We start from the raw sequence: 23,536 nt of genomic DNA, 5'->3' as shown, positions 1-23,536 counted from the left end.
TTAAACTTCAATTTTTTCTTTTTGTTCAGTGGCCCTCAGATTCTCAAGAGCTTAATTCTAAGGAACTTTCAGCTGGCTCACAATTTGTAGGCCTCATGGCAGTTCTCACAGCATGTTTTTCAAGTGGCTTTGCTGGGGTTTACTTTGAGAAAATCTTAAAAGAAACCAAACAATCAGTGTGGATAAGAAACATTCAACTTGGTAAGTTTTAAATGTTTTCTAATATTATTTTTAAAGGATTATATTGTTATGTTTAAAGATTTCTGTGTTTTCCTGTTTTTCTTAAAAATTTTTTGGCCACACCGCAGAGCATGCAGGATCTTAGTTCCCCAACCAGGGATTGAACCTGTGCCCCCTACACTGGGAGCACAGCATCTTAACCACTGGACTGCCAGGAAGTCCTATTTATCTTCAATTAAATAAACCTTTTATAAAAGCTGCTGTTGATGCAAATATCTGTCAGGGTTTTTGCCTTTTGAAAAACTGTATTTTAAATGAATGTCTTTTCAAGAATATGGAATTTTGGGTCTGTGCTCATAAGAATGTATGAAGCCTGTTTCTGTCCTCACCATTTGGAGCCTTTGTCTTTGGTTGCTGTGTTTTCCACAGATGTTGCAAATAACTTAACATATTTTCCTCCTGGTAAAAGAGATTAAGATAGTAGAAAAAAAAAACAAACAAAAAAAGATAGTAAATTTAATTATATGATGCAGTGTTATCAGCTACAGTCACCATGTTGTATATCAAATCACCACAATGTACACTTCAAATGTCTTAGAATTCTACTTATCAATTATACCTCAGTAAAGCTGAAAAAATAGATACTTAAATGGAGCAAGTTTGAAATGAAGAAATTTTGTCTCTTTAAAATCTTACTATGCTTTTTTATTTCAAATTGTTACATTTTAGCTTTTAAATACTACAGCATTTTTCTAACTGAAGGTGAATAGTTTAAAAGAAAAAAGAGATTGCCTTTGAATAGATATTTAAACTATTTGTATACAGTATTGTAATATTTAACTCCTCATACAAAGATTTCAGAATTTAGTATTCTTGTCATATTCATTTTGGAAGATGCTACATGTGAGAAGCAGCTCAACTGCAAATCAACATGTTCTGTTTTAAGCCTCTGTCCCTGTGACTTTGGAGCTCATCTTTGAAACCATTGTTTTTTTCTTTGAAGCCACTGTTCTTTTCTTCACATCAGCTTAATAGCTATACCATGTTTCCTGATAGCAGTCATAACAGGCCCTTCCAGGCCCTATACAGTGAATTGTCTGTAATCCTAATGGCCTGTATTTTAAGACAAACCTTCAAAATTTGATTAAAGTCCATCCTTTCAGCTGTTTTCACATAATATGATGACAAACAGACTGAACCTTCATTTTATCTCATAGTATTTATTTGTTTCTCTGCAAAATTTGTAGAAATGTATCGTGTGTTTTTTTTTTTAAGAACGTCAAGGTAAATATTTTTGAAAACAAAATTAAATTAGCTTCCCTTTGTTCAGTTTGTCTAGAAGGCAAGTTCAGACTTGAAAAGCATTCACCATTTCAGAAAGAGTATATCTATAGCATAGTGGTTAAGAACTCTTGGTTTGGTAGTCTGACCATTCAAATCCTGATTTTTTTTTTTTTTTTGCGGTACGTGGGCCTCTCACCATTGTGGCCTCTCCCGTTGCGGAGCACAGGCTCCGGACGTGCAGGGTCAGCGGCCACGGCTCATGGACCCAGCCGCTCCGCGGCATGTGGGATCTTCCCGGACCGGGGTACGAACCCGTGTCCCCTGCATTGGCAGGCGGACTCTCAACCACTGCGCCACCAGGGAAGCCCCAAATCCTGATTTTATTACCTACCACGTGTGTGGCATTACAGAACTTACTTAACCTTCCTCTCTGCTTCCTCATCTATAAAATATACTTAATTATGGTACTTATTTCATATGTTGCTATGTGGATTAAATGAGATAATACACGTAAAGTGTTTAGAATAAAGTGCCTTGTGCTTTATTAGTGCCTAAGCACTTATGTCAGCTATTTATATTAATACGCAAATATCAGAAAAGAAAGAAATATTCAGGTTTGTATGAGTTACCCCAAATTTTCTCGATTTTAAGATAAAAATGAAAGGTCAGAATTCATGACTGTGGTATTTCATGGATTTCTTATTCTTTGGTTTGACCTCATAACACAATCTAATGGTAATAACTCAAAGTTTTGAAAAGGATACATAAATAAGTTATAGAACTCGAGATTACAAAAACAAAACAATGTATAGAAGTTTTCAAACATCAACGGTCAAAGATTAGCTAATTGATAAGATCCAATATTAGCCACAGAATGGAGAAGCAGGAACTCTTGTTACCTTAGGTTGCTAGGAGTACAGTCTTCCCTTGGCATCTGTGGGGGATTGGTTCCAGGACTGCCGTGGATGATCAAGTCCCTTGTATAAATTGGTGTATAGTGTTTGCATATGACTTATGCAGTCTTCTCATATACACTGAATCATCTCTAGATTATTTATAATACCTAATACAGTGTAAATGCTTTGTAAATAAGTTGCTGTGCCAGCAAATTCAAGTTTTGTTTTTTGGAACTTTCTGGAATTTTTTTTTTACATTTTTGATTCACGGATGGTTGAATCTGTGGATGCAAAACCTGCGAATATGGAGGGGCAACTGGTAGACTGAAGTAACCTTATTGGATCTCGATTTGGGAATATATAACAAAATTTTAAATAAATTACAGCTTTAATGTAAAAATTCCATGTCTGGATAAGAATTTATCCTACAGATATAAATATTTATACAAGAGAACAAAGATAAATGTCCAAGTTTATTCATTTCAGCATTGGTTACAATTGTAAAAAATAGAAAACATTTAGAATACTGGTTAAATAAATTATCAATATGATTAAATGGATCATAGACTTCAAAACCTCTCTGCCTGGATTAAAATCTTGAATCCATCACTAACCAGCAACATGAGTTTGGGCAAGTTTATTTAACCTCTCTTTGCTTCAGTTTGTTCATCTGTAAAACGAACTAGAAGTGTCCACCTCATAGGGTTGTTATATGAGTTAACATACATAAAGCACTTAGTACATTTTGTTGCATGTGGCGTTATATGTGTATTTCATACTGTTATTGTCCGTACGATGGAATATTACACAACTGATAGAAAGAATGCAGTAGATCTGTACATACTGACATGTGTATACTCTTCTGTACTCTATACATTTTTTTAAATTATCAAGTGTTATTTTTATAATTAAAAAAGATATGAATAATACCCTTGGAAGTGTTTATTTTTGTGATTTTGTATTATACCAGTATTATTTTCATGTTCTAAATTAGACATATTAAAATAATAGAGTTGGCATAAATAAAATTTTAGAAAGAACATTTCACATCCCTTTTAGTTCTTTTTCACTGTGGAATACTTTGAGTAGTTGCGGCTTTATAAAAAATTGCTTTACCCTGCACTCTTTGCATATCTTACTACAGACTGCCCCAAAGAGATGACCCCTGTAATATCCATTTCTTTATTCATAGTTTAGGATTGCTCCAGGAAATCTTAGATCCAGTAGTCATGTGATAAGCTCTGTGGTAGAAGTAAGGGATTCAGCAGTGAATAAGACACATTTCAGGCTCTCACTGAGCTGACTTTCCCTAACAGTGAGACTTCAATTACAACATTCTGATGTTGCCTATGGCTGACTGTTTCTTAGCTCTAATTTTTTGTTTATTAATTATTGTACATCCAAAATTTCTAAATAAAGGAAAATGCTGGACCACATACCTGAGCTATTATATCTGCATGTATGAATGTGAATATATGAAAATCTAGATCTAGCAATAGGAAGATATAAGATACAATGAAATATACCAAAAGTGAGCATTTTAGAAATATTTGAATGGGAGAGCCATTTAGTCCTGGAATGTATACATTATATTTTTTCAGTCCTCCAAAGTTGGTAATCTCTGTTCTTTTATATATCCCATGTCTATATTACAGTCATAATATAGTACTAAGTATACTTTTCTTAAGTTTATATAATTATACAAGTAAAAAAATTTTAAAGTAGTCCAATTTTATTGAAAAGGAAAAGTTAAGTTTAAAATTATTTGGAATGTTAATAGAAAAATATCTCTCCAGGCAAACTAAATGATGTTTGACATAGACTTTACTTTTATTTTAGGTTTCTTTGGGAGTATATTTGGATTAATGGGTGTATATGTTTATGATGGAGAACTGGTATCAAAGAATGGATTTTTTCAGGGGTATAACTGGCTGACCTGGATAGTTGTTGTTCTTCAGGTAAAGCATTTAAAGTCTTACATTTATGCTAATAAATTTTATTTTAATATAGAGAATCAAAGTAGCTATGATATACTGATATGAGGAAGAAGGGTCCCTCCTATCAGTACTCTCATTATCTCTAGTTTATTCAGGGAAGTTAAAATAGAACTGATCTAAATGCTGTAATGAAAACTTATTTGAAAATGAATCATGAATGAACTTTATGGTATTTAAATTTAACATAACAAAAATGCAAGTTTAAGAATAAAAGTTGAAAGCTGAGGACAAATATAACTTGTAATTTTTCTACTGTTCTGATCATTTTACAGGAAGTCTGTGGTCAGCTATTTCAGGCTTAAGAAGCAGATCTAGATATTTAAATCTGTAACAGTTTATAGTTTACATTTTGGTTACATATTGGAGTACTCCTATCAAATTACCTCGGCTTATAACTTGAAATTATTCAAGGGTTGAGTAATTTCATCTTCAAAAAATACTTACTGAGTACTCTGGAGGATACAAAAATGAAGATAGAAGTCTCTGCCTTCACAAAGCCTTTCTCTAGAGGTATTTGAAGCTGTAAGAAACAAGGTCCCTTAGGGAGGATGGGTGAAGGTGGCAAAGGATAGTTGTGTTTTGAAAGCAGGAAGGATACTTCTATTTTTAATATAGGAGAAAAGGAGACAAGGGTAGTGAAAATTCAGAGAAAATTTGAGGTAGAGATAGGGTAAGTCAGGAGAGTTTATGTATGATGGCTTTTATCCTATCAAGGAGGGAAGCTCTCTTTCCTTAAGAGGGGCTAAAGACTTGAGAAAAATTTAAAAGGTTTGGTACAGTTGGTATGAGGGAGTAAATAGGGGAATGAGAACACTGCTAAGAAATACCAGGACTCAAACATCAATCTGTAGTGAGCTCACTTGGCATAATTTGTGACTTTCTCTCATAAAGCTTCTACCATTTGAAGAGGTACAGTGAAAGTGGGTAACCCAGACTTGGGAGCTGATATGTAGGGTTCGGTAGAAAACAAAACTATGAGATATGGTAAAACTTTGTTATTTAAGTAGCCACAATTTGGAATTTGAGAAGGATTTGGTAGAAAGTTCTTCACTCTTTTTTTTTTTTTTTTTTTTTTTTTTGCGGTACGTGGGCCTCTCACTGTTGTGGCCTCTCCCATTGTGGAGCACAGGCTCTGGACGTGCAGGCTCAGTGGCCATGGCTCACGGGCCCAGCCGCTCTGCGGCATGTGGGATCTTCCCGGACTGGGGCACGAACCTGTGTCCCCTGCATCAGCAGGCAGACTCTCAACCACTGCGCCACCAGGGAAGCCCAATTCTTCACTCTTAAAGAGAATGATTAAAGTGCTTTAGGAAGAGTAATCTGACAGCAATGAAAGGTAGATTAGAATGGGAAGAAACTAGAGGAAGAAGTCCAAGTTAGGCTATTAAAAGGCTAGTAAAATAACTTTCAAGTTACAGTTTATTTTTAATCAAAAGTAAAAATATTTCACTAATCAGTGTGTCCAATTTTCCCACATTTGTCTGAACAAGTGATGTTTAATTACTAAATTGGATGAGGATAGATGTTTTATTCATAATATGGTCAAACTCCCTTATAACAAACTTCAGATTATGCTGGTAGTTACTTTGTCAGATACCTTTTGAAATAAGGGGGCTACTGAACAAAACCTATAATATGTCCATTTGTTATGAGATGTTTAATAAAAATCACTTACTTTAATGGGATTAGGTTATAGGACAAAGTCTGAAGCTTCATTGAGATTGTTTTGAAAAGCAGTTTTATATATGTTTATTTTTTAAAATAATCTTTTAAAACTTCTGCAGGCACTGGGAGGCCTTGTAATAGCTGCTGTTATTAAGTATGCGGATAACATTTTAAAAGGATTTGCAACCTCTCTGTCCATAATATTATCAACACTGATATCTTATTTTTGGCTACAAGATTTCGTACCAACCAGGTAGTGTATTCTTTTCTATTTCTTTAAACCTCCAAAAGTATATAGAAAAATAAGAGTCCTTCATAAGATCTAATCTGAAAAATTTTGTTCTATTACAACTTTTGAAGAAATATAGTAAGATTCATTTATCTTTTTTTGTTGTTGTTGGTATGCGGGCCTCTCACTGTCGTGGCCTCTCCCGTTGCGGAGCACAGGCTCCGGACGCGCAGGCCCAGCGGCCATGGCTCACGGGCCCAGCTGCTCTGCGGCATGTGGGATCTTCCCGGACCGGGGCACGAACCCGTGTTCCCTGCATCGGCAGGCGGACTCTCAACCACTGAGCCACCAGGGAAGCCCCCCATTTAACTATCTTTTTAAAAAGGTTTCAAACTAAATGCATGCAAAAAAATCTAACACTGGAAAGCAATTTATACAATTTGGCTCGCCAGAATTTTCTCAATAGATCTGAATAGGTTTTTTTCCCCAAAGTTACAAGTCATATTTTTAAAAGTTAATAAGTCATAAAAGTCATAAAATAAGTCATATAATTACATTTTTAAATGAAGAATTTATATAGCTAAAGCCAAGAGAGAAGGTGACATTCTTGAAGAGGATAGTTTGTTTATATAGAGAAGGTGGCTCATGAGAAAATTCAATTAGGTGGTGGCAGGGAGAAGAATAGTCTGAAAAAGAATTGCAAAAGGAATGATGGGTGAGGCAGGAGACCCAGGATCGTGTAGTGTCATGGATGCCAAGAGAGAAGACAGAGTGAGGAAGAGTAAAGTGTAATAAAGTTCTATTTTTTTTACAATTACTAATTTGTAATCCCAGAGTAATGAGATTATGTTTTAATGGATTCCAGGTTTCCTCTAACTTCACTCCCCTCCTTATCTTCTCATTCTCTAAACTTCGGGAGTACTCTCTTCATCTGTCCTTGGACTTCTTATATCTGCACTCACTCCCTTGGTGATCTCTATTCTCACGGCTTTAAATACCATCTATAGGCTAATAACTCTCAAATTTAAATTTGAATTCCAGGCTTTTATATCTAATTGTCTGTTTGACATTTTCTTCAATGTCTAACTCATTCCCCATCTCTGTCAGGGTTCCCAATTTAGTAAGTGGCAGCACCTTCATTCTTTCAGTTGCTTAGGCCAAAATCCTTTCTGACTTAGATAGGAACACAGTATATCCACAGTAACCTCAGAGAAGGCAGACTCTATAGCTATGGATATAGATAGCTTTATAAGAGGAAGTTAAAATGTATGGAAATTTTAAATTTTCTTAGTGAAGTAAGGTCGTCAGTTTCTCTTTACTATTCTCTCACATGTCATTCTAATCCAGAAGCAAATCCTGTCAATTCTTCCTTTTTAATATCTCCAGAAGCTGATCATTTCTCACAACCTCTACTGCTACCACCACGATCCAAGTCACCCTCATTTATCGTCTAGATTAAGGAAATAGTCTCCTGACTTATCTCCTTGCTTCTTCTCTTCACCTGTGTCCCTGAATTTTCTCCATTCAGTAACCAGAATGGTTCTTTTCAGTGTAAATCAGATCAGACTCAGAAACCCTCTAATTGCTTCCTGTGTCACTCAAAAGTTGTCACCATCGACAGCCTATTTGCTTTGGCTTTATCTACCTTTCTATCCTTACCTGATATTACTTTCCTCTTGTTTACCTTTTTTAAATTTTTTAATTTTTTTTTTTTTTTTTTTTTTTTTTTGCTATTGTAACTTCTTTGCTATGGGCTTTGACTTGCCCTATTTTTCTTGGAGAACGCATCCCCTACATATTCACATGGCATACTCCCTCATGTCCTTAGATCTTGGCTCAAATATCCCTTTATCAAGAGATCTAAGAAAAAGCACCCCCTCTTCCAACATTCTTTCCTCCTGTCTTCAGAAGACTTACCACCATCTGATAATAAGTAAGCAAGGCTGGAGTTTGGCACATAATAGATACTCAGTATGTTTGTTGAATGAATGTTCAAGACCTTAAAATTTTAATACAGTTAGTAAAATTAATTTGTGTTAGTGAGAGTGAGATAGGATTGTGGGTGGAATTTGGTAGAAGAAAAATGTAATATGCTCATTCTGTTTCTATATTGAACATTTATGGTTTGGTTCTTCTCTAGCAACTTGGACAATAGGTCTGGGACATGCATGTTGAAATCTGTAATTTTTCTGAGGCATGAATTTAAAAGTATTTATGTTTTTAACTTGATACGGGAATGAATTACTTACATTGAGACAACCGTAATAATTAGCACCTATGTCTTAGTGATGCTTTATTCCCTACGTATTAAATGGGGAAATTACATGCTTTAATATTATTTGAGAATGTTTGGAACTTGTATATTTTTAGGGTAACTTAAAAAGGCATACCTTTTTCAAAAAAAAAAAAACATCAAATAAGGCCAAAGTGTTAACTTTAAATCTTCAAATCATGCAGGGAATAAAACAAGTAAATGATCACGTAAACCAGCAGAGGGACAAAAGAGTAGGAGTTTTTCAGTAAGCTACATACCTGTGTTTGTAAATCCATGTTTCTGAGGGAGCATGTAAGGTATGTTGGGATGAAGCTAAAAAGAGAAAAGACAATGATACTGTTATTATTGAATGAATGAATGTTTTGAGAATATGCATAGGACACCAAGTCAGATGGAGAAGACAGGTTATTTTTCCTAAAATAGATAGCTAAGCCCTCCATCTTTATGTATTCTTTCTTTTGTGGAGAACTTCTATTATCCAATAAATGCAATGATCTATATTGTGAATATAATAATATATTTTCCTTTGTTATACCCATTTCACCTCCTGAAAGTTTTTTGGTTTTTCAGAAGTAGTACCCCTGACCCCTGTACCTGCCTTTCTGATTGTTCCTTTGGTAACTGTCAGTCTTCACTCACTCTCTTATCTATCTCATCCACTGCCATGTCTTACCTGTCCTCTCTATGAAGATAACTCTAGATCCCTATTTTCAACTGACTGCTAGACATCTCTATTGATATATTACCAGTATTCCCTTTCCTATTTTTTTTGTGCTCATTATTTTGCTTATTGGTATTACCATCCTTGTATTTAGGCTTGCTTATTCTTTTATCAAAAATTTATTGTGTCCACTATATGTCTGCCTGCCAGTGTACTAGATACTGGAAAAACAGGAATGCCTGAATAAGATATGATTTTCTATCTTCAAGGAGATCACAGTGACTGGAGAGACGGGCATGAGAATAAATTATAACTATGATCAATGCAGCAATGGAAGTATATACACAATTCCATTAGAAAGAGGGGGCTCAAATCCTTGAAATACTAAATTCTGATAGCTTTTTCCTTAACAAAATTATTTCTCTCAGAACCACCTAAAAAATAGCTGGCTTGGGAAGCAGGGGTTTCCTGACAGTAGATAGTCTAGTACAGCGGTCCCCAACCTTTTTTGGCACCAGGGACCAGTTTTGTGGAAGACAGTTTTTCCACAGCCTTACGGGGAGGGATGGTTTCCGGATGATTCAAACACATTACAGTTATTGTGCACTTTATTATTATTACATTGTAATATATAATGAAATAATTATACAACTCACCATGATACTGACAAGAGGCAGAGCTCAGGCAGTAATGCAAGTGATGGGAAGCGGCTGTAAATACAGATGAAGCTTCGCTCACTTGCCTGCCGCTCACCTCCTGCTGTGCGGCCCGGTTCCTAACAGGCCAGGATTGGGGACCCCTGGTCTAGTAGATCCTGTTAGAAATATCATACAATGGGTTCCTACAGTGGGTAGAAAGTTGGATCAGACAACTTTCCAACTGAGCATGTGATTCTATGCAATTCCAGATTTCTGGAAAGTTAAGAGACACTCATAATGATTGACAAAGAAAGTGCTCAGTCAGAAGCTTATGCAGCCTAAATAGTTACCAAATATTCCTGTGGTAGTAATTTTCTTCAAGATATTTACATTATAGGAAGTTTTATGTTCTCTTAATCTTATATTTATATATGTATTCAAGGCGTTTGAAAAGTTACACATCTACATCAAGTCAACACTAGATTTATCATAACAGATAATGATTAAGCTCCCTATATATGCTAGGTACTAGGAATATAATGATGAATGAGGAACACATGGTTGAGCAGGGGAGCAGAATGTAAATAACACATTATTTACTACAGTGTGATAAAGTGTTACCATAGAGTAACTCTGCTTAAGGGAGTTAGTCTTGGAGACTTAAGACCTGAGTTGTTATGAATAAGCAGTTTTCTTGGGAGGGACACTGCAGGCAGAGGAATAGCATCTACAAGGATACTGCCCTGAAAGGCATGTTGTGTTCACTAAATGGAGTGGCTGAATTATAGATGGGGTGGGGTGGAGTGTGGGAGATAAGGTTGGAAGGACCATATTATGAAGGGCCCTTTAACTCATAATAAGGATTAGTGATCTTTTTCCCTTATAGAACATTTTTTTTTTTTGAGGCAGGGGAGTGATTTCAAACTGTTAATAAAAACTGTAAAAGCACGACTAATTCATGTCCCTGTAACAGCACTTTGAAGAATATACATGTTAAAAGTTAAGACTGATATTCCAGTTTACATTCAGTTTGAGTTCCAGTACCAGTTTAAATTCATTTCCTGTTTATAGTAAGGTATATTATATATATGGATAGATAAACTAAAGAAGAAACCAAGTCTTCCTGCATTCAGTCTTATTTCCTTTTGTAAAACATCCTATAAAAATCCTGAGGTTTGCTTCTTACTACCTTGTATTTTAAACTGAACTTTACTGTGGTTTGAAAAGAATGCAATTTTCCCTTTATATATTCAAATTTTTAAAAAAATCGAGATCTCTTATTATTCAATGTATTATAGGCAAAAGGCACATTAAAATGAAATACTATATATACATATATGTATAACTGAATAACTTTGCTGTATACCTGAAACTAACACAATATTGTAAATTAACTATACTTCGATTTTAAAAAATGGTTTTGAAAAAAGATGAAATACAACCTTTTATACATCTTTGCTTTGGGAGACTACAGTATAGCACAGTGGATGAAAGTGCAGGCTTGGCTCTAGAGTTAAACATACCTGAGTTTGAATTCTATCTCCCACTTCAAGCTGTGGGACTTTAAGCAAATTATTTAAATTCTCTAAACCTGTTTCCTCATATATAAACAAATGAGGACAGTGCTAGTCCTTCCTTATAAGGTTGTTGTGAGAACTAAATGAGATAATGCATGTAAAACACTTAGCTAAATATCTGGAATGTAGTAAGTACTCAGTATTTGTTAGTCATGTTACTGGAACATTTTGTCCCAAATTATATTTGTTTTTATAGTAAAGAAATATAACTTGTTTTGTTTTTAACCTGATTTTCTCTTTTTCATTTCTTCTTCATCTATTTAGTGTCTTTTTCCTTGGAGCCATCCTTGTAATAACAGCTACTTTCCTATATGGTTATGATCCTAAACCTGCAGGAAATCCCACTAAAGCATAGTGGTAATACTGTCTTTATCTGGTTTTTCACAATGGTGCACTAGGAATCTCAACATTAATCCTGCACAGAGGACTTCTACAGATTCTAAGAAAAAAATCATCATGCTGAATCTGATCATAATGTTCAAATGGTTTGAAAATATGAAAGTTTAAGGATAAAATATATGTATATGTAACAAAATGCCTATTGCATCAAGAAATCAAAACTTGAAAGTATTTCCAGGGATTAGAATAATTATTGGAGGAAACTTGAAATCTGAGTTTAAAAAGATTTTATGTTTTTGATTGCTGCAGAAATATCCTATGCATTCTTTGCAAGAGCACACAACAAATGTCAGACATCAATTTTGCAAATTAGATATATTTAATCTTATTAAATGTTTTTTATCTTACTCTTTCTGTACAGATATATCAAATAACATGGATATTCAAAGTTTGAAAATTATAATTACCTATAAAGCTGTGAAGAAATAGGATGATTTGAAAAACATTTTCATGTATCTCAGATTTTTATATTTATACAGAAGATTACTAAACAAAAGATTGCTATATGTTGCAAATGTTCAACTGCATAAAAATTGATAAAGTAACATTCTGGGTCTGATTTGTCAGACAATAAAATTCATATTTAAATTTAATGTAAAGAAATATACACATCTATTTCTCCATCTACATTTTAAGATCTTTTAGTGCTTCAGAACTGCTGGAAGCAAGCAATCCAGTTGTTCCTGTGCTAGATAGTAGCCAGTTACTTTTACACTAATGGAGTTTTGTCCTTAATCTCTTAATTGTATTTCTTTTCTGTAAATGAGATAAATCCTTAATATTACTTTAAAATAAATTTCTGTGTGTGTTAATTTCCATTAAAGTTTTAAAATGTAATTTAAATACTCATAATAATTTAAAATAATAATTATTGTCTAATGTCTCCATTTGGAGAATTTTGAACTATCAGAGCATATACTGTATAATAACTAGAGCATTTTTAGATGAATATTTTACTCATTGATCTGTAAAAACTTCTTTTAATGTACAACTGTTGACAAAACCAAAAAAATAGTAGTACAGATGTCAATAAATTGAGACCAAAATGACTTTTCTTGGAGACATTCCAGATTGCCATGATATTACATTATTTTAAATGGCACTGTAAGTATAAATTCAAGGCTGCTCAGAAGAACTTTCTAGGCCTCTCATAAACCCACCATTCCCAGGAATTCTCTGATGCATGTCTGGGAGAGGCAGCTGAATTCTGAATTCCCTTTCTGTGACCCTACAAAAGCTGCCAGGAAGGAGCCACAGCTTTGCTTTACAATAGTGGTTTCCTTTCCCTTTGATTAGCACTGGAGTTGAGATTGCAAATTACATGAGTTATTTAATAAATTGGTTCAGGGAGAGAAAATATAGCAGAAATGAACAGGTGGGCACAAATACTTTCTAAAATTGGAATATGGGTTTAATTTAATTATTGACTAGAGACAGAATTACCTATTATGTATAGGAATTTATTTTTTTCTTTCATACATTATATATTTTTAAAAGTCTCCTGTTCTAATAGTATAAATCTGTAAAAAATAAATATTTTTATATAATTCTAATGGATTTTGTTAAACAAAATTTGGCTGAAAAATACTATGTTACAAACTGTTGGCTATTCTTGGCTAATTAGGACTGGCTGTGTTACTTTGCTGAGGCAAACCTAGCCTCTACAGGACAAAAGCCTAATATATTCCATACAGAGTTTTAAAAAATGCTTAAAATCACAAAGTATTTTAAATTGATCTGCTGGTGATTCCAAGTTGGCACCAAGCAAACTTTCTGGAACTCTGACTTACGACTTTCAGTGACCACCTTTTAGAGTATTTATTTAATAACTTTACCACAATTTGAGAATGGTGTTTTTAGACTGTAACAACATTCAGGCTTACATCTTATTACTTCTAAGGGAAATCTAAATCCTATAGTGCACAGAATTCAAGACTAAATATAAAGATTTATGTTCAGCTCACACTGAAGTACTGGTTGGGTACTTATGTGTTAATTCAGTGTGCATTCATAATTAATTGTTAATTCAGGTTTAGTCTCAATTTTAACACTTCAAAAAATGATACAGCAAATTATTGGACATCAGACATGTTAGTTACAATAGTAATATATTTTCAGGTGTCCAAAATAACACAATTTTCAAGATTCCCACCAAAGTTTATAAAATGTAATCAAGAGTTCTGAGAAAGGGCAAAATAGTCTATTTGCAAAGCAAACTTTTATTAGGCATAATTTATATTTTGCTTTTCTAGTAGGTTTGAAAACGTTATTAGAGATTTGGTTGTGTAGTTTGTGATTCATAAAGAAATAATCATATTTGAGAAGGTGGACCTGTATCCTAGATCATGTCATATATACAGATAATGCTGTTTTCTTCTGTGTGTGCTGTATATTTTGATGACCTCCAGAAGCCTTATTGTATCAATCTTTTATAATGATGACTCCTTGATTATTTAAATTCTTATACTTTTTAGAGTTTACATGTTACTACTTTGTTCATTATAAAAATGTGCTAACTCATGGGAGAAGAGTGCCAACTGATAGTTCTATAAAACTTAAGAATATGGTATTTTGGAAGAAAATTTGGAAATGCAACATGTAGATGTATCAACACAGTAATATTATCAATTCTATAATAAGTGATTTTTAGAGACATTGTAGACTACTTTTATGGTGGAAAATGTAGTTTAGAGATGCAAAACTTAAATGTTTACATCAATTTATATTGAATGTCACAATTTCATAGAAGGAAAGGTGGTTTGATATTTAAACTAGAATCTAAAGAGACAGAATCTGAGTGGAAATTAATTGACTTTGTGCTCAGTAGACTTAGTGTAATACAAACTATCCTTAAGAATTGATACACTTTTCCTACATATCAAATTATTAGACTTTTAAAATGTCATTGTATAGTCACCTGAGTTGTTTTGTTTTTAAAAACAGGGTTTAGCATCACTCATTTTATTTACACTTTCGTTGTCATAATATTTAATTACATATGAATGTATGCTCTACATAAGAAAGAGTTTATGAAAGTTATTTATGCTATATCGAAAGTCATCTTAAGGATCTCCCAGATATGTAGCATATTTAAAGTAATTATAGGACCAAAGAAAAAGCACCTTTATCAAAACCTGGTCCTATGTGCCTTGCTTTACCAAATACCTGACTTTTCTGGAGGACATTACTGTAATTCACAATTTTGGACACATAGGCAAAATTAGGATGTTTTAAGAATATAATTCAATTTTTTCATTGTTTCAACATTTGCTATTTAAATCCATTATCTAACAGAATATTAAAATAGGTATATTATACAAGTATTAGTGAACAGAACTTATTTAAATAAATTATGGTACTATTGCTCCATCATTGAAATTTTGAAACTTTAACAATTGTATATAACTGTCATTTTGGTTTTTTATTTCTTATTATAAGATATAATTTACCGTGATTTTTAAACTATTTTTTTAATGATTTGGATTCTGAATTTGTCTATATGTGTATTTCCTTTGTTTAGGAAGATTCTTTTGGGTTTGGGGCTGTGATTTGTATATTTAAATTTTTTATGGACATAATTCAAAGGAATCTGTAAATTGGTCTTTTGTTAAATGGCTTTTTAATTGATAAATTTCTCTTTGTCATTTTTTGGTATCCAGTTATTATCTATTCAGTAGATTTATGGAAATAGATTATTTTCATAACTATGTTAATTTTTTCCTATATTTCCTTGTTTCCCTGTTCACCTGTGCTTGACTTAACCATGAATTAGTTTCCTCTCTATATATCAAAAATGACTCACTGAGCCTTTCCCTACCTCTCTAGTTACCTTTATCATGTGTGTGATCTTCCTTTTTACTAGCCTATGCCTTAGAATGAAAGACTGGATTTTATTTAAACTTGTTAGAATTTCTCTACCTGTATGATGACACCAGTCTAAAATATTTTTGCTTTAAATAAATTATCTCTTTGCTAGCCTCAAAGTTAAGAAATTACAGTAATCGGTATATATTTTTTTCATATTTGTTTTTTGGCTGCACCGCATGGCTTGGAGGATTTTAGTTCCCCAACCGGGGATCAAGCCTGTGCCCCCTGCAGTGGAAGCACGGAGTCCTAACCACTGGACCGCCAGGAAATTCCCAGTTTTCTTCATAATTTGAATATAATTGTTTCTATTGTGACTATCAATTCAATGCATAGAGATCAAATGATAAGCAATATAAAGGATTTTATTTCCACCTTTATTACTGAAGTAACCTTGTACAAAATGCTGTTTTAAAATGTTACTAAAATAATATCAGCATTAAAATGTATACCCTTCTTTGGTATCTTCTCAGAAGCACTAGCTGAAAATCTTTAAATATGTTTTTTTGTAATACTTTCATTGAAAGTATATCAAAATCCTTGAATCCTGTGCTATGCAAATACGCCTCATAATCTAAATCTTATAGATACCACTGCCGTTCAACACAGTCAGATAGTGACCAGTGTTAGTAATCATAATTGTCTTTCTTACTGTTCTTAAAAAGAGAATTTTTTCAAAGCAGGATTGATTACATACACATTCCAGAGGAGAAAATATCAGAGGAAATAAATTGCCGAATTTCAAATCCCAAAGATTTGAAATTGTACTATAGTAGAGTGTCTTGGTGACTATAAATTCAGAGGTTTCCCAAATTCACCTTCAGGTTCAGTAATTCACTAGAAAGAACTCACTGAAAGCTATTATAATCACATTTATTCCAGAGAAAGAATACAAGTTAGAACCAGCCAAAGGAAGAGACACATAGGGCAGAGTCTAGGAGGGGTCCAAACTCCAGTCATCCTTTCCAATTGTCCACTCCCTGTGGAGTCTTAGACAACGTTATATACTCTGGCCACAATTTATGATACTACACGCAAGTACTGCCAATCGGGAAAGTTCACCCATGCTTTGGTGTTCAGATTTTTACTGAAGTTTTATTACTTGGCATGATTGATAGATTCTTTGCACACATGGTTGAACTCACTCTCCAGCCCTGACCCTCCCTGGAGAACTAGCTGACATCAGGCTCTAGGGGCTCATGTTAGCATAAATTATAAGATGTGATTTGAGGAGCCCAATATGAATAACAACGACACTCCTCTCACTGGGACCTCCTGATGATAAAGGGCAGAACTCTGGGTAAGGCCAAATTCCTTACACAGTGGCCATTCATCTCTCATACACATTCTTCTGAACTGATGAGGATGACACAAGCAATGACAATTGTTTATGGAGACATTTATACATTGTCATTTTTAATTTCAGAAATTTTGTGAAATGATTCTGAACATGACTCAAGGGCAGAAAAACATAATCAGATACAGTGCTAAGTAGCATGTGTAGTATTTATTTAGTTTTCAGTTCTGATATTTAATTACAATTTTATTAAATGTTGGAATACTTTAAAGACATTTAAAAATTAATTTATAAACTTTTAATCTATGCTGTATATTAACATACAATTTTGAGCTAATTTTATTTATTTAGAAGATCTAATTGGCTTTTTTGACGATTCATGAATTGGGCAGCATCCCATCTAGCAACTAGAGGAGTGCTCCCTGAGCTAACTGTAAATTACCAGTAGCCATCACTTTAGTTTGGCTCATAATAGGCCTTCACTGTTAACTGACAGCTCCACATTTCCAGTCATCCTTTATTGGGGTTAAGTATCAGCCCTCCATTGGATCTAATCAGGTTTTTTCATTTATGCATTTATTTACATTTATTTAGGGTTTCTAATATGTTAAAAGTAACTTCTTTAAAACAAACAGTAATGATACTCCTTTGGGAATAGTTTACCTGAGATACACACGTTCATCCTTTTTTAACTTGAACTTACTGAGGATTTAAAAGAATAATGAATGCTGTTACAGTGTTTTGGGGTAATCATCTGAAAATTCACTCTAAAAAAATGTACTTTAAATGTAAAGTATTTAAAAGGTTTAGTTAAAATGTGTTAAATCAGACTTCACTTGTATATTTTAAACAAAATCTGTGGATGTGAGTTTATGTTTGTTCTTCTAAAAAACATTGTATATACAAAAACACAATTTCTAATAATTGAGGGTTTAAGTTTTCTCCTTTAGGCTGAAGTTTTATTATGTTCCATTTTATTCTATTTTGCTTGGATAGTAAATACAGCAATTAAAAATTATGATGCTAAGTGCTTTTTCTAATATATGCAAGCTGCTTCAACAGGTTTTTAAAGATAGCAACAGTAATATTTCTTGGATGCTAATAGGATTACAGAAAAGGACAGAGGTGAGTTTATGTTTCATTTTACGGCTGTTTCAGAATACTGCTATGAATTCTAAACTTTTAAAATCTGAAGCTTACTTTGGATGTCATATATATATAATGCCCCAAATTTTCATTACTTTATATTTGTCTCCATTCACCTTAAAGGCCTTTTTGCTGCGCCGCACAGTTTGCGGAATGTTAGTTCCCTGACCAGGGATTGAACCTGGGTCTCAGCACTGAAAGCACGGGGTCCTAAGCATTGGACCGCCAGGGAATTCCCCTGTTTTTGCTTTTAATATTTCGTTTTTATACTGTTATTGCTGTTTTAATGACTTCAATCATGCTATGATTGTCAGCTTAGTTTTGAAAAATTCATGGGTCATCTCCGTGTACTCACAAAGTAAGCATTGTTAAAAGACCTTTTTTTTTTAATTTAAATTTTCCCCAGCTTCTCATTTTGAAAAAATTTTAAAGTATATAAAAGTTGAAATAATAGTATACCCATTTGCCCTCCACCTGAATTCAACAATTAACATTTTGCCATACTAGCTTTATCAGGACACTTCTAAAAATATGGACATTTTTCTAATTAAATTCAATCCCATTATCGCACTTAAGAAAATTTAATTTTATTGTATCACCTACGTTCATATTCAGATATTTCCAGTTGTCTCAAAAAATGACCTTTTACAGGTTTTTTGGCTTTGATCCAGGATTTAGATGAGGATCACACTTTCTATTTGATCGTCTCTTTTAGTCTAGAAGATCCTTCCCTGTACCCCAATGGCTTTTTTTTCCCCATGATGTGACTTTTTGAAGAGTGTAAGTCACTTGGCATCCATCCATGATCTGTCAATATCCTTGATTTGTTCCCTTTATTCTTTGCATTTCCTTCAAACTGAAAGTCTGTAGGTTTGATTAACTTCAGGTCAAATGTTTTGGGAAAGAATATTTCAGATTATCTTTTACGTTTTATATTGTATCACATTAGAAGACACATAATTCTAGATTGTCTCATTGATGATAATCATTCATTCAAGGTGGTGACTAACAGATCTTTCCATTGTAAAGGTCATTTTCTCCCCTTAGTAATTAGTATTCTTTAGGGTAGTATTTTGGCACCATGGGAATGTTCTTTTTCCTACCAGCCTTTCACTCAATGGTTTTAGCATCAACTGATGATTCTTAACTGAATCATTTATCACACTGAGGTGCAAAATAGTGATTTAAAATTTTTTAATTCTCTAATTTTCTTCTACATTTATTATATAGTTTCTATTCCTCTATTTTAAAAAGACTATTTTCCCTCCTTTCTTGTTCCCAAAGCCCTCTTTTTTTCCCCCAGATCACTGTCCTTAATCTTCAATGTAAACATTATAGCTAATTACAGTCACAGTTTTGTTGTTTGTTTTGTTTTGTTTTTCTGTTTGTTTTTTAGCTGTGCCTCACGGCTTATGAGATCTTAGTTCCCTGACCAGGGATCGAACCCAGGCCCTCAGCAGTGAGAGTGTGGAGTCCTAAACACTGCATCTCCAGGGAATTCCCCAGTCACATTTCCTTTTGATGTTCATATTGTAAGCCAGTAGCCAGTGGAGGTCACTAGAAGCTAGCTTCTGTTCTGTTAGACATGACCACATTAGTCTCTGAGGTCCTCCTTGCTTCAGGTACAACAATATGTTCTAGACTTGCCTCGTACTTGTCCCGTTCCAAAGCTGGGGAATATCAGCTATTTCTCCAAGGAGCCCTATCTATTCCTTTTAGGGGGAATGGAATTTGAACTCCATTTACTTATGAGCCATATATCAGTGGGCAGAGCTAGGAAATAACATTTTTAAGAATTCATGAATTTAAATCAATGTTTACAATTAAAAATTAGTATTACAAGCTTTTTTCTTATTTTATATTTGCCTCTCTTTTCTCTTACAGTGAAAATATTGGTTCTGAGTAATATTAGCATATTTGCTTATATGTTTTATTATATAGCTTATGTTTCAGCACTACAATACCAGTATTACTAATGGAAAACATATTGAATAAAATTTGCAGTTCTCTTTGTCCTTAGAATAGCCCACTGAGAGTACATGTTCAAAAGTTAATGTAAATTACTATTTTCTCTACATGGTTATGCTATCACTGTGATATAACTAGTTTAGTTTGTTTTTGTTTGTATTCAATTTCATATTTAATTAAAAAATTTTATTGCTTTTGAATACGTGAAGCATTTACATGGTTCAAAGTTAAAACTATATAAAAAGTATACTCAGATTAGCCAATCTGCCATGCCTATGCCTCCAGCCCATTCCTAATCACCTCCTATAGATAATTATTTTCATTAGTTGCTAGTTTATCTTTCCTGTGTTTCTTTTAAAAAAATAAAGTGTGTACATTGCTATATTTATTGCATTTCACCATGTGGAGTGTGTTCCTTGCTTTTAAAATTTCTTTTTATGTTTAGAAAGGGTTTTCTGTTCTAGTGGTTACCTTTTTACTGATAACATTTTATGTAATGCCATAAAAGAGCTCTTTTTGCTTGTTTAAGCTTCTACTATTTGCCATTTTAAATGTTCTTTGACTCCCATCTAATTGCCTTTGTGACAACCAATGAACTTATTCTACTCCTTCCATCTTCTCATATTTTTTAGTTGCCTTATTTCTATTCGAAATGTTTTAGAACATATAACATTTACACACTATTTTTTCACCCTAGTCCCTGCATTTGTTATAAAATTAAATATATTTTAAGTATATTTAATACTCTTCACCAGTACTTTAGCTGAAGGCTCCCCAATCAACTCTTGGCTGGATGAAGCTCTTCTAGTAGAGTACTCAAGGAGGGCTTGTAAGTACAATATTCCTCAAGTTCTAGCATGTTTAAAATTTCTTCTAGAGCCTAGATACTTTAAGTACAGCTTGATGAACTATAAAATCTTTGGCTCACACTTTGAGTTTTTTTGAAAATGCTGCTCCATTGTTGTGTTGCTTGGTGTTATTGTCAAGAAATCTGGCACCATTTGATTTTTTTTCCCCCTTTGGAAAAAATATTAACTTTGTTTGTTGTTGTTGTTGTTTTTTCCTGGAGGCCCAGATAATTTTTTCCATGTCATTTTCTCTTTTTTTCCTTATAGCTGATTTATTCCTCTCCTCCATGTTCCTCATTTTCATGTGTATCTGTTCTCTCTTAGGAACCCTGTAATTTAGTTTTCATTTTTTAGATGATTTTACTATTTCAGTAAATTGCCTGAGTTTGATCAACTCTCATCTTCCTATTGAGTTTTTAACAGTTTGTTACATTCTTTCACATCTGCAATTGCTCATTTAATGATATTTAATTCATATTGGAGTGATGTATATAGTTTTCCTCTGCTTATTTTCTAGAGGGTAGTATTTTCTATTAATTTAAAAGTTTTCATTTTCTGTTTTCCTTTTATAGTAGCCTTTTATGGGGTTTTGGTGGCTTTTTCTGTCCCTCGTAAAACATGTAGGATTTTCTTGGATCAGCAAGAACAGATTGTTCTACAGAAGGAAGGGGTGAAAGAATGTAGGTGACTGTTTCATAGTTAAGGAGGCCCTCTTCTGTTTGTATGGTAAAGTGCAGTTTCTTTAATAAACGGCACATTTGGGGGGATTGGATTCTGCCATACAATCTTGTTTCTTTAGGAATATTTAGCTTCAGCCACTTGCCCTTCTCTCCAAGGGATTTCTCTCCCTTCCGAAGTGCCTCATGAAGTGTTCTCGTGAACTTTCCAAATACTGGTTCTTGCCTGTTTTCAAGCCTGATTATTCACCTTCTCATTAATTTTGGGAACTTCCAGGATCCTTCCAAATCACTCCATGTTAGCTAATGCTAGTTTCTGTTGACTATAACCAAAGAACCCTAACTGACACATCAACCTCTTAACTTAAAGTTTGTGAATCTTCACAACCCCAAATCACACAGAAAGCCACAAGTATATGCACAGTAAGTCTGTTACAAGAGTCATCTCTTGTTTACTATTGCAGCTCTTCTAGCACAATGCCTGGGACATTCTGGACATTCAATATATGCTAAATTTCTCTTATTACCTTTTTTACAACAGCACTTGCACAATTTGTAATTATCTTCATTTTGTGTTTGTTTTATAACTCTGTCCCCCAGTATAATTAAGCTCTAAGTACATAAATATCATCTATTGATGTATCTCCAGTGTCTAGTAAAACTGTGGCAGACACAGGCACTCAATTTTTTTTTTTTTTTTTTTTTTTTTTTTTTTTTTGCTGTACGCGGGCGTCTCACTGTTGTGGCCTCTCCCGTTGCGGAACACAGGCTCCAGACGCGCAGGCTCAGCGGCCATGGCTCACGGGCCTAGCCACTCTGCGGCATGTGGGATCTCCCCGGACCGGGGCATGAACCCGTGTCCCCTGCATCGGCAGGCGGACTCTCAACCACTGCACCACCAGGGAAGCCCTCAAATATTTTTTTGAATGACTAAACAATAATCAGTTGTTAAGGATGATAAAGCTGGTGCAGCTAGATGAAGTATGATTTTGAAAAAGGTCAGAGTAACCACACAATAAATGATCTTACCAGCCCTCTCTATCCATCCTAAACAAACTCCTGGGGATTTAACCATGAAATCTATCTCATCTTACTTTCTCTAAAGAACTTCAAGTCAGTTTCAGTAAGAGAATATTTTAAAACAAATGTTGAGTTTACTTATTGAGGAAACATGTAACTTGAACTATCAGGCTAAAATGCCTTTCTTCTCCCTTCCATGGAAATTGATTTGTTTTCTAGGTCTAGTCAGTTATCGAAATAGAAAATTCAATCAAATTTATTTTTTAACATTTTAAAATAATTTCAAGCTTACAGAAAAGTTGCAGTAATAGTACCAAGAACATACACTCCCTTTACCCTGTGTATTAGTTATCTATATAGCTGTGTGCCAAATTACCCCAAAGCTTAGTGGCTTAAAACGAGTACTTTTTATCTTACAGTTTCTGAGAGTCAGGAAACCAGGAGTGGCTTAGCTGGGCAGGCATTGCTCAGGGTTTCCTGAAGTTGCAGTCAGGATGTTGGCATGGGTTGCTGTCAGCCAAAGCCTTGAGCAGGACTGGAGGACTGGCTTCCAAGATGACTCACTCATATCTGTTGGTGGAAGGCCTCAGTACAGGCTGCCTAAGTGTCCTCATGACATGGCGGCTGGTTTCCACTAGACTTGGGTCCTGAGTGAATGAAAAAGAGAAAGCTAGCGGGAAGATGCAGAGCCTTTTATGACCTAGCCTAGGAAGTCAGATACGTCACTTCTACAATATCCTATTAGCTAACAGAGCCACTAAGCCCAGCCCACACTCCGGAGAAGGGGAATTAGACTCCTCCTCTTCCAGAAGAGAATATCACTGAATTTGTGAAGATATCTTAAAACCACCACACAGAAATTCACTATTTTTTTTATCACCTTGCCATTTTGCTTTATCACTCTCAACCCCCTCC

The 23,536-nt window shown here is 34.1% G+C and overlaps 2 protein-coding genes and 1 long non-coding RNA gene across 5 annotated transcripts in view; 2 read left to right on the top strand and 1 right to left on the bottom strand.

The window, feature by feature from the left end:
- Window positions 1-17,029, top strand: part of SLC35A3 (solute carrier family 35 member A3) — a 71,044-nt gene extending 54,015 nt beyond the window's left edge. For all 3 annotated transcript variants that reach the window (XM_082833515.1, XM_082833517.1, XM_082833516.1), the window contains 4 exons: window positions 30-201; window positions 4,200-4,318; window positions 6,142-6,275; window positions 11,667-17,029. In XM_082833515.1, coding sequence (XP_082689641.1) covers window positions 30-201; window positions 4,200-4,318; window positions 6,142-6,275; window positions 11,667-11,757 — 516 coding nt within the window. In that variant the 3' untranslated portion in view covers window positions 11,758-17,029. The remainder of the gene's footprint in view (window positions 1-29; window positions 202-4,199; window positions 4,319-6,141; window positions 6,276-11,666) is intronic.
- On the bottom strand, window positions 570-23,190 carry LOC309957953. Its single transcript, XR_014325994.1, has 3 exons — window positions 23,039-23,190; window positions 8,784-8,838; window positions 570-639 (listed from the first exon to the last, which is right to left on the bottom strand). It is a non-coding gene; the product is annotated as an uncharacterized lncRNA (long non-coding RNA).
- Window positions 17,156-23,536, top strand: part of MFSD14A (major facilitator superfamily domain containing 14A) — a 45,612-nt gene continuing 39,231 nt past the window's right edge. The window contains exon 1 of the mRNA XM_082833513.1: window positions 17,156-18,087. Coding sequence (XP_082689639.1) covers window positions 17,980-18,087 — 108 coding nt within the window. The 5' untranslated portion in view covers window positions 17,156-17,979. The remainder of the gene's footprint in view (window positions 18,088-23,536) is intronic.

This window comes from Leucopleurus acutus (assembly GCF_964270905.1).
Source record: "Leucopleurus acutus genome assembly, chromosome: 2".
NCBI lineage: Eukaryota > Metazoa > Chordata > Mammalia > Artiodactyla > Delphinidae > Leucopleurus > Leucopleurus acutus.
The sequence above is the reverse complement of the archived record's forward strand: the minus strand, read 5'-3'. Positions and strand labels throughout refer to the sequence as shown.